Source organism: Scardinius erythrophthalmus (genome assembly GCF_964197995.2).
Source record: "Scardinius erythrophthalmus genome assembly, chromosome: 21".
Lineage (NCBI taxonomy): Eukaryota > Metazoa > Chordata > Actinopteri > Cypriniformes > Leuciscidae > Scardinius > Scardinius erythrophthalmus.
The window spans coordinates 5,468,971-5,481,265 of NC_138241.1; the positions used below are offsets into that span (position 1 = coordinate 5,468,971).

The window sequence follows — 12,295 nt, forward strand, 5'->3', positions numbered from 1 at the left end:
TGAAAGATTACGGGAATCATAGCAAAATACCAAAATAAACAGCTGTGAAATCCAAATGTATGGTAATTGCTGAACGGAGAAGATTAGAAAGTTTGGTTTTGCACAAGACAAAGCAGAAATTTTATAATATGACTTCTACAGAAGTGATTAAAAGGAAAGGGAAACGACAACAGAGAGGAAATGAGACAGAAAGATGCAGAGACAGACCTGAGTATCTGATGATCTGGCCGAGCCAGTTGAGAGCTTTGAGCGCAAAACACTGATGAGCCACTATAGAGGAGTGCATGACCTGAACTCGCAGAGGTTTCGTCTGACGGCTCGTGTTCCTCTGCAAAACATGTGTTCACAAACAAACTACATTTACAAGAACAATTAATGACACTAAAGTGTTGTGAATAGTTGCCAAAGAAAATATGACTGCTTATTAAAAGTCAATTATTTACAGAAAAAGTGAAACCACAGTTAAAGTTTTCATTTGATTTAGCCGAAAACAGAAAATAGTTCTAGAAAAAAAGTTACAAATCAACTAATTCATCAAATGTATTCAATAATGAACACTCAAATAAGAAAAAAGATGTAATTTAAATGGCACAAGACAATATTATATCAACCTTTTATTATGATTCAATTTAATTAATGATTACAATTAAACAGTGGATATAATAAAATGTTTTTTTTTTTAAAGATTTATTCAAACAAGAGCTATATTAAAGAATGAAGACATCACTAACTGGATAAGTAAAAATATGATGAATATGTATTATAGTGCAAATATATATCAAAATGCTCCTCTCTTAAAGAGTTTTTTTTTTGTAATTGGCTATCAAGCTGTGGACACTGAATGGCTTTCCTAAGGTAAATGAAACATTACAAGATCTTTTACTGATGTATCTTCACAGTTGAAACTGATTGAGTGATTAAATGAGACATGTTAAGGTGTATTCTTTCTTTCCACATACCTTCTGATGTTCATTCATGTGATATAACTAGTAGTAAAGGGGAAGAGATGATTGGTTCATGTGCCGCTTGAACTGAAGCGAGCATCAAATGCTATTTATTGTATGGGTTTTGGGATAAAACTGTCAGATATGTAAGCTGACACTTTTTGGTGAAATTGATGCATCAATGATAATAGCAATGTTTGTCTAAGCAAACAACTAACAAACTTGTTTGTGAACCATGCGTCATAGCCAGGTGCTGAAATGATATGCAAATTGGAGTGGATTTCTTCATAAAACTTAAATGAATGCCTTAACTAACAAGAAATAAAAATAGTAAAAAACCCAAACGGATGGATTTGTGATTGCAGAAAACTTACCACGATAACAGATTTGGCCTGCTCACAAAACTGAAAGTCCCCGAAACGAACAGACTTCCTGCCCTGAATACGGTGAACAGAAGTAATCAGTGAACAGAAGCTAGAGCCATCAGCCTGAATCGTGGCTCTGGCAGGTGAACTAACAGCAGGTTAAGCTGGCACTTACATCTCTGTCCACGGTGGTGGCGAAACTGACGGCCTCCTTCTGGGTGCAGTTCACAGCTTTCTGTAGTGTGTAGATGACCTGCTCGTACGTGTGGACCTCATCATTGAACAGCATGCAGTAGTACGTGTCTCCACGGGCCCTTCAGAAGAAAATAAGCAAGTCACACATCTCCTAATATACTAAAATGCAGCTTTCAAAAACATAACATGCATGATGGACAATCATGAGGGTCTAGAATGGGTTTCTCTCCCACCCAAATGCTAAAAATTGTGTCTTCTGATTGGGGAAAAAAACATTTAAGGGACATGTCATCACATGACTTCAAGCTATGAGTGATTATATATATCTTACGGTGGCTCGAGGCCTTCAGGTAGCTCGTCTTCTTTGTCCCAGGTGAGCATGTCCACAGCGTATTTGAGAATGATGGCGAAAACATTATACGTGCGAGCGATCATCTCCGCAGACAGATTAGCCAACGGATCCTGCCAAACAAGATGGGTTGTTATTGTCAACTACAACTATTAAAAATCATTTTCAGCTGAAATGAGTTTAAGTTATCCTAAACTGACTAAAACTGAGATTAAAATTAATTAGACATATATTAGAGACATTAAAAAAACATATATACTTTTAATACTGTTATTTTACAGAAAAACAGTACAACTACAATATTAATGTTTATGGCTGTCTTAATTTCTGTGCTTTCCAACATTAAATCATGGAGCAGGGAGACCTTTTGTCTCTTTTACTGACAACATTTCTCATTTCAAATCACATCAAATGATTAGTGCATGTTGTTTTTAAAATGCAAGTTATAATCGACCCAAACTTACAGTACTTGCGGATTACAGAGTTTTGATGGACGGTATGTCAGAAGCATACCAACGGTATTCATTCAGAAGCAACCAATGCATGAAATAAAGGTATTAAAAAATACAGATTTTGCCGTTTGTTTAGTAACTGTTTGAGGCAATGCAGTCAGATTAACACAGTTCATGCGGGTCCCAGGTCGAACAGCACGGTAATCCATATAAATGCGACAAAATCACATCCCTGATGACTTTGATGTGGTTCCATTAATGGTCCTTGAGCATAATTGGGATCATTAAATGCCTCATTATTCCCATCCCTACTGCTAAGACTATGTCACGGAGGAAGAGGTTTGTTTGTTTGATTGTTTTTAACGGCATGCCAGCGTCTGTGGCTATTATCATGGCAAATAAAATTAATGGTAAAACTAAATCAGTTGTTTACAATTTATTTTTTGCTAAAAACTCTTAAAACTATATTTGGTTTAACTTTGTTAATTTCTTTAAAAGAGTAAAAAAAAAAAAAAAAAAGTTTCTCACAAGGTTAAAATTAGCACAATTTAATAAAACATGTTTCAGTGATAAAGAGTTTTGACAGAAAGAACATTTTGGTGGATTTTCTAGTATTAAAAACGTGTGTGTCATCCGGGAACGGCCTGTTCTACAACGGGTCCACGGAGGAAGAGGGATCTTACCTTATGGGAGCAGTCACTGATATTGGGCTCGTGTTTCTGACAGTAAGGGCCCTTCTTCCAGGCCTCTGTGTCGCCACAGTCACAAAAGCCTCCTCCTCCTGAGGTGGTCATCTACAGCGGGCACAAAGACGGCAGCACATGATCTCAAGTCTCCTATATCTGTCTACCTCATTGTCATGAGTCAACCTGCAACTGTCTGTCTGCTCTAGTGTTCCTTAAAACAAACACACTTTTTTTTTTTTCACACCCTAGAAAGCCTACTGTATTGTATTTGCTACGTACATTTCTATGGCCTCTAAATGATCAACATGATCAAAAATGTATTGAAAAACCTGTTGCGCACAATCTACTACATGCCCTCTGTCGTCTGATTGATACTTTATAGAAAGTAAAAGGCCTTTTAGTATAATTGTTAAAACATCCCACTTCAAATCATGATTTACGTGTCTTTTTTCTGAGAGCTATTTTTTTTTGATCAGCTGGTGTCAAGGTAATTTTTGTATGAAGATGTCTCAAAAATCAGTCAGTTTAAACTGAAACTGTCCTTAAATTTTAGGACAGTTAACTGTGTTAGACTGATTGTTTTCTCTTCACAGACACAACAGCCCCGTCAGTCCTGTAACCTTTACAAAGAACTGTACCATGAGTCACAGCCCTCAGTTTTAAATGCTAAAAAAGGTCCGGGTTCAGCCATAATAACCATCTTTACAGTGGACAGGATTTGAGCAGGACTTTCTTGTCAGGGAGAAGTCAGGGTCCGCGTGGCACTAGTGCAGACGGGTCCACACACTTGGTATTTGACACTTTCTCAGCGACTGTCACACCAACATGCTGACATACCCGAGTGAGATGTTTAAGACTCGTTTCCTCTTACCCTGTAGCGATGCTCTTTGTGAACGCTGCCCAAGAAGCACTGCATACACAGCACACAGGTTGGATCGGCCGCACACTCCCTGATAAGGAGAAACAAAATCAGATGTAAATGACTTCAATAGAAGGATAGCAGCGAGCTGCCAACAACAAACAGGTAGCAGAGACACGGATGAAGGTTGTTATAAATGGAAGCAAAATCATTAAGCTTCCTCATGACATGCATCGTAAAACATTCCCAGAATGCAGTGCAACTGAATAGCTCTCTTGCTGCATCCCGATTCGCCTACTTATACTATGCCCTAAAAGTACAGTTCTTGTGAAGAAAATGTACATACTTTTAAGTGGATAGGAAAAGAGTAGGCAAGCTTTTGCCATAATCACATCTTTAACGGAGCGCTCCGTCACTTAATTACATGCATCCTGTCACCATTTAAACTGATGACAATCATCATGTCAGTTCATTGTAACATTCAATTTAATTTAATTTCTTACAGTATCAGAGAGAAATGTAGCAGCACAACGTTGATCTGCCAGTCGTGGGTCTTTTTTATGCGGAGACTCTCCTCGTGTGTTTGCATAATAATGAGTCATTTACAAGTTAATAACCAACATGTCATTACAAAAAGTTCAATTTGAAGTTCTAACTTTTCATTTGATCTTGTTAATTCAAGGTTTATTTAACTGAACAATATTTGAAGGGTACAATAATGTTTTATTTATCTAATTATTAATAGCATTAAAAACAAACAAATTTCATTTATTTAATTATTTTGTTACATTATAAAATTCAACATAAAAATAGTTACAAATGGTAGCATTTGGTTTCCTTGCCACTGTTGCTTAGTTGAGGACACGTTTAGCAATATTATGGATTTGACAGCGTAGGATATACTAGTACTGATAGTATTGCGTAAGAAAGTGAATTGGGTAAGAAAGTGAACTGAGCCAGAACTGACATCACTGTTTTCTGCAGAGCTGCTTTATAGATGAACATTTCATGTTTGATGAACTTTACATAGTTATTGAACTGAACTTAAATCAACATTGAACTGACCTCAGCTGAAAAACACACTTTTCTCTTTAGAGATGCTTTAAAGCAGAATTGAAGAACTCTTATTTTCCTGTTTATCACTGTAAAGCTGCTTTGAAACAGTCTGTATTGTATAAAGCGCTATGAAAATAAAAGTGACTTGACTTTTGCACACTGATTTCAGACACAAACGGTTAGTGTACGAGAAAAAATAATAATACAATAATCAACCTTTTCATTTCAAAATCACTCAGTTCAGAGCAAACATCAAGAAAGGATTTATTAAATATTGTGAAAAGGCTGAAAAATCTTCAACAATATATAAACCCTATATAATTGTTATTGGTATTGTTTTAATCACCCAGCCCTAGTTGAATGAAGCTTTCTGAAGCTCCCTTGGCTGCACAAGATGTAGCCTATGTAGACAGCAAAGCAGATCACTGGGGTTTTGGCTCAGAGCGAGTAACACATTACATGACAGGATTGTAAAAAGATCTGCACACATTCTTTGGATGCAAGATATATTTCACACAACAATCACATCAGATTCCAGGATTGTAAAAAGATCTGCACACATTCTTTGGATGCAAGATATATTTCACACAACAATCACATCAGATTCCAGGATTGTAAAAAGATCTGCACAAATTCTTAGGATGCAAGATATATTTCACACAACAATCACACCAGACTCCAGTCTCAAAGCCAGCGTGATAAAGCATCAGGGATATGTGTGAGCCCTTTCATTTGTTTCTCAAAGACGCAGAGCAGACTCCAGTCACCTCCGGCCTCTTAGCCGGCTTACTGTGATCTTGCCTAAAGGACTTAACCTAACAGCAAGCTGACCTAATTCAGCCAAGACTTCCCCGTCTGTGGGCACACAGTGACCCACACTATCCCAGGTCAGACGGCTACAGCAGCATACATTCATGGGGGAAATAAATAAATACATTATGACAGACAATCTAGACAAAAGATGATGAGCAGTGCACAGAGCCATGATCATCAAACATCAAACGAATTGAGAATAATTGTGGGTGCAGCCTAGATGAGAATCAACACCCTACTTTGGGAGGATCAGAAAGACAGGGTTCCCACAGCTTTGTTAACTTCAAATTCAATGAATTTCCAGGTCCAACACCATTAAATTCAAGGACTTAATGTGGAGCCACATTACAAGTGAGAGCAAGGTTACATCGTGTTACCTTGTAAGATACATTGTTACAGTTTTGAGAGCATGAACGTCATGGCAACGTACAACACAAAAGTACCTCACGCGGGAAACACTTAACGTAACGTGTAAACGCGCGTAACTAACGTAAATCAAGCAAGCTAGTGTGCATAGGCCACGAGGTGTTGGCGAAATAACACATAAGCGGACCGGAGGGAATAACATGGAATTTTTTCCAGAAAACGTCTTGCACAAAATAAATTCAAGCACTTTCAAGGACCTGTATTTATGTGTGTTTATTTTCAAGACCTTTCCAGGGCCTTGACATTTCTTTTTCAGATTCAGGGATTTCCAGGACCCGTGGGACCCCAGGAAAGAGATGATGAAGTGTTGACGGTGTACCTGCAGGAATACGTTGGCTCTCCCACTTTAAACACATGGCCACAGAGCTGTGAGGGCTGGTTGTTCTGCTCCAGCTTGGCCAATCCCACGGACGGCTCTTCCCCGCACAGGTACCACTCGAGCGGGCCCTGGAGCAGCAGCTGGGCCAGCAGATCCTCGTTCTGGGGGTTCAGGTTGGGGCCCAGGCAGTAGATCTTGGGGACGTAGCAAGCCAAGTGCTGGTACACCTCTTTGGGCAGGTTGCTCACCTGTAGCCATTTCTGTGGACAGATGGGTCAAATATTAGACACACACACACACAATAGGGCTGGGACGATACACCTATCTCCCGATTCGATACTATCATGATACTTGGGCGCCGATATGATATGTATTGCGATTCGATTCTTAAAGTATTGCGATGCGATATTTCAATATATTGCGATTTTTTAACACTAGACCATGGGGAAAAGTTAAATCATACACTTATACAGTACTGTACATGATGTATAAGATGAGTCATATTTACAAAAACAATTCATCACATCTTTCTGACTTTAATTTTACTATTTTAGGATACCTAATAACATCTGGCAAGGGGACTGCCGATGAAAACTACCCTGTGGCTAACTCGGGTACGCTTACATTTGATTTGAATGTTGATTAGTGTACATTGTCCCTTTTCAAATAAACAAATAAATAAATAAATAAAATAAATTTCAGAAGCATCCTACAATACTGCATTCTCTTGAATAAATGATTCTTTTTAAGTTTCTATCAAAAGCTGATTTACTCTATTTTGATCGATATAGTAGACATCAGTGTTTATATTTGAACTTTTATCCCAGTACTTCTATGATAATTTGAACTAGTGAATCACAGAAATAATGAGGTTAAAAAGACTGCTGTTTCATGACTACTCTCTCTGGGTCACCGGCAACACAGATTTGAATGTTGCGATATGATTTTGTCAAAGGTTTAATGGACAGATGAAATGGAAGACGATCATGTAGGTGTTTGAATCGAGATCTCAGTCTTTTAAAGATGAATCGTGCAGCTCTACTGTCTTATCTCTCTCTCAGTATATGAGTAGCACGAGTGCTTTTCAGTGCTTTCAGTCTCACGTCGCTTTCACACGTCCACTTGAAAGGGATATTACGTCACTTTAACACTCATAGATAACGACACATTTCATCCTCTGCATTGCTATACCATCCGGTTTAAAATGTCTGTTTAAAGGAAATGTGAATAAGGCGACACTGAGTCTCAGACCCGATTAAAAGAGTTATTCTATTACTGATAGAAGATGGAATAATTACTTTATTAGGACGTTACTAACTGAACACAGCCCAATAACTTCTAAAACACACTGGCATTCTAAAGTTGAGTGCACTGACTGGAAATATGCATGGTTGCTGCCTAAAAAATATTGCATAACAAATAAGGTGAGAGAAGTACATTTTAAAAGACTTCATCTGGTGTACCAGTCAAAACTCCTCCTCTTAGGTTTCGTACTGATGTAGATGTTAAATGTGATTTCTGTGGGACTGAGAAAGAAAATGTTGTCCACTTATTTTTTAATTGCATTTATAGCTAAATGTTTTGGGTCGATTTGGAATGTTTTCTTTGTAAATGTTTAGGAATGAAAGTTTACTTTTCTGAAAAAGATGTCTTTTTTTATTTTAATAGACAAAGATTACCAACAAATGTGGCATTTATTGTTAATCTGTTTAATTATGGGGAAATACCATATACACAAACAAAAATGGGCTAAAGGAAAACCCCAACTTTTTGTTATTTCAGATAGAAATGAAAAATTATATTGAGTTACTAATTGGGTTGAAAAATAGTAAAGCAAAACATACTAGGTATTCATGTGAAGCTTTTATGCTATTTAGGCTATATGATGATCTCATACCTGTTGCTTTTCGTTTTATATTATATTATTTTCTTTTTTTATCTTATTTGATTTTATTTGTATTATCATTATTATTATTTTAATTACACTATATTTTATTTTCATATTTGTTGTCATGTATAATTATTTAATTTTTTATTATTCTTATTTTTGTACAATATTTATTGTCATGTTTATTATTCGTATGTGACTGGCCTTCATCCTCTCTTGGAACAAAAGTGGCTAACTTCTGTCAACCTTGTCTATAAGCAAGGACGAAAATAAAGCAATTTAATTTGAATTTATATCGATTCTGTAATAATAATAATAATAAAAAAAATCGATTTTAAAATCGTAAAAAATATTTTTTTAAACGCGATAGCTAGGTGAATCGATTTTTTCTCCTAGCCCTAAAACACAACTGTCTGAATATTAGAAATGCAGCCTTTTACTTTAATAATTTTAAATCTATGAATACATTTATTTAGTCAATTAGTGCTACAGTGTGAAAGCAGACACACAGAGATAAAAAACAAAACAATGGCAAGGTAAAAAGATCAGTGGACAAAGGTCAGGTCTGAAAAGGAACACTAGTCGTAAGTGTTTGACTGCATTGCTGCATCCACTGGTTTATATTTGCATAACCTTACAGGACAACCAGTCATTTAAAACATTTCTCAACAAAGTTTATATGTAGCAAGTACTAGGCAGAACACAATGTTTGTTTTAGAAATGTGAGGGTAGAGCTGCACGATTGTGGATACATTGAGAATCACGTCATTTTTATTGTATTTTATTCTATTTCTCAAACTGAGATCAAGATTCTCCAACAACTAAACAAAATAACGTGGGCTAATTTACAAGAGGTTCAGACAAAATATGAATTGCTGAGGTCTATTTAAAATGTTTAATTAATCTGAAATATTTAAAACACTCGGTTTGAATGAATGATTCAATGACTCATTCAAATACTTCACGTTTCATAACTGGATGAATCAGCATTTTTGAACGAATCTGACAAATACATGTTTTCACTTGTCGCCACATGTTGGCATAAAGGTGTAATCGACATAATCGTTATTTGAACCACCAAGTTACTTTGAATCGGGGGTTTGCTCTAATTCGATCGCGACCGTAGACATCAGTGTTTTTATCTGAAATATAAACTTTTATCCCAGTTCTTCTGTGATAGATTATTTGTAAGGCAGAAATAATGATACGGTGAGGTTGAAAAGACTTAAACATGACACCTGCTCTAGCGTGAACACAGATCTGAATGTTGCGGTGTGTTTCGTCAAAGGTTTAATAGACAGAACAGGTTTAAAGGTTTATAAGATTGCGTGGGTGTTCGAATCGAGATCTCAATCTTTTAACCATTAATCGTGCCTATATATTTGATATTTGCTCGCTTTCTGTATATCATTTTTTTTATTTTTTACTGCTAACCACATATTGCAAAGTTTCTAGATTGACAACCGTATTTAAATGTGCAATTGAATCAGTTGTCATTGACAGTAATAACAACAAAAATAAAAATAAATCTGATACAGTATGTCAAATAATCTGTATTAAGTCTTGGAGTGTAACTTTTTCATTTTTTTATTACTAACTTTTCAAATCAGCCACTTAAGTCTCATGAGAAGCCAGGTTATTCCGCTATATTTTTCTGTTGATATGTACAATCAGGTAGCCTACATTTAGCAATATAGCGGGTGAATTATGTATGACGTATATTGCGATGTAATGATGAACTATTTGCCTTTCTACACTGATGTTCTACTCTACAGATGCTGTTTTTTAGAAGGCAGGTGAGGTGTCTGACTCTGAGATGATGAACGGGAACATGGTTTGTGTAACATAACACAATATTAGCTATTTAATAACAGTCAAGGCTAATCATGCTAATTTCAGTTATGTGTCTGACGTTGTAGAAAGCGATTCATAAAACGCATTACCGTTCTGATACATCCACATGTAGAGCCTATATGAGTGAGTGGAGGCGGGGCTCATTTGCGGATAATCATGTATCCGCGTATACTAATTAGCACAAAATTGCACAAAAAATGATGCATGCCTTAAATTGGAAGACAGCCATCCATGAAGGAAGCTCACTAGGTTTTGTAACTATAGTGTGCAATTCTGACATAATTTGTTCCTAAAGAAAATACTAATAAGAACCTAGCTGATGTCCAACAGCAGGTATGTGCCACAATCACATGCTAAAAGGAAACACAGGGATTACATATGTACAGTAAGCGGAACTTGGCCGTCTCTGTGGCTGTCTACATCGACCTACTAACCTGGATTTAGTGCTAGAGAACATATAGCCAAACAATCCAGCATCTCTTTTCAGACAATTCACCATATGCATGAGTTTATTTGAGATTGCCAATCAGATTGTAGTTGTATCGCTATAGACCTACAACACAAATTATCCATGTTTTCATGCGTATGGAGATTAATAGAGTCTAATATAGCCAAGATAATGTGCACTGCTGTCCTTCAGTCTATCAGACAATACAAACGAAGACAAACTGAGGTATTGTATGTGGTTTTAAATAGCCACCGTGTGTGCTACATTGTAAAAACAAACTTACTTGTGTTTAACCGATAGATGTGGCATGGAAATATAGTGGGTAAGCCGATATGCAAAAATGAAAAACAAACAAGTAACTAGAATATCTAAAATAAATGACTGTTTAGTTTGTTAACCACAACATTCTTCAACACCTGCTGTTCTGCGAAAGAAATACAGATCATTCTAATGTTTTTACAGGAATGCAGAAAATCTAGGCTACACAAATAGACAGGCTCGTCTAAATCAGTTTAAACAGCGTGTCAAAAGAGCTGTCCGTGAAACAATGTCATTAGAAGAACGCAAAACCGTTTAGATATTGAACAAAGCCAGTGTTGTTTTTACCCAACTCTTGACAGATCTCTTTAAAAGCTTAATTTCCTTGTAAGCAAAACCATAATTTAAACAACATAAGCGAGAAATTAAAGCATTTATAACGTGTAGATATATTGCAGATATACATGTGTAAACGGAGTGTTAAATGTGTGTTTTGGAGCTTGAGTTGTGAAAAATTCACAGGCTAGCTTGTTAGCGCGTTAGCAGGACAACACTCATCAAAACAACCAGAGATGAGGAGCGAGAAAAACAGAAAATTCCTCGCCCTCGCATCGATTTCTGCCAACAAATATTTATAATTCATCAGGATAGGGCATTTGCAGAGTCTTTATGAAACTGTCGCCTACCGCAGCGGTGTCCTTAGCGGAGAAATTGAGGAATTCGCTACAGAGAGCGGACGGTGCATCGCGATCAGTCTCGGCCGCCGCCATCTTTCCTTCAGTGCCCAGCAGCAGCAGAAGCAGCAGTGCCAGTGAGGGAACCGGAAACCAGCCCTACTTCCGTTCCGTCACAAACCTGGAAAACTTTTCTGCTGACTAATGGAAAAGTACGGTCTGTGTCCCTGTGGTTGCCTTGGTGACAAGTCACGATAGTAGCCAGCCACTCCTTCAAGTTCTCACAGGTTTTACCAAAGCATCTGGTGTTTTCAAAGGAAAAGGGTTGTCCTTCCAAACACTGTATGCTGTTATTTCTCTAATAAACTCCCTACATAGGTTTCATAGAGGTGCTCATGATGTGAAGGCTTTTCTAGTGCATTTTTGCAATATCATTATGCAGTTATTTTTCAATCACCCATAGGCCAGTTGATCTATCAGTGATGCCAAACCTGGCATGACATCACATTTTTTAATATGAACACCGTAAGACTATTAGTGAATATGAATAATAATTACATCTGTTCCTCCTGATGAAATATTATAACAATTTAAGATAACTATTTAAAGAAAATAATTTATTCCTGTGATCAAAGCAGATTTTTCAGCATCATTTCTTCAGTCTTCAGTGTCACATGATCCTTCAGAAATCATTCTAATATACGGATTT

General features: G+C 36.8%; 1 protein-coding gene across 2 annotated transcripts in view; it reads right to left on the minus strand.

The window, feature by feature from the left end:
* Positions 1 to 11,769, minus strand: part of ubr2 (ubiquitin protein ligase E3 component n-recognin 2) — a 44,185-nt gene extending 32,416 nt beyond the window's left edge. Inside the window, exons 1-8 of one of the 2 annotated variants that reach the window (XM_081350241.1) lie at positions 11,599 to 11,769; positions 6,465 to 6,724; positions 3,863 to 3,941; positions 2,989 to 3,099; positions 1,836 to 1,966; positions 1,485 to 1,623; positions 1,319 to 1,381; positions 208 to 328 (exon numbers count right to left, since the gene is read on the minus strand). In XM_081350241.1, coding sequence (XP_081206367.1) covers positions 208 to 328; positions 1,319 to 1,381; positions 1,485 to 1,623; positions 1,836 to 1,966; positions 2,989 to 3,099; positions 3,863 to 3,941; positions 6,465 to 6,724; positions 11,599 to 11,682 — 988 coding nt within the window. In that variant the 5' untranslated portion in view covers positions 11,683 to 11,769. The remainder of the gene's footprint in view (positions 1 to 207; positions 329 to 1,318; positions 1,382 to 1,484; positions 1,624 to 1,835; positions 1,967 to 2,988; positions 3,100 to 3,862; positions 3,942 to 6,464; positions 6,725 to 11,598) is intronic. The other variant, XM_081350242.1, reaches the window with a different exon arrangement.
* Positions 11,770 to 12,295: the final 526 nt, after the last annotated feature.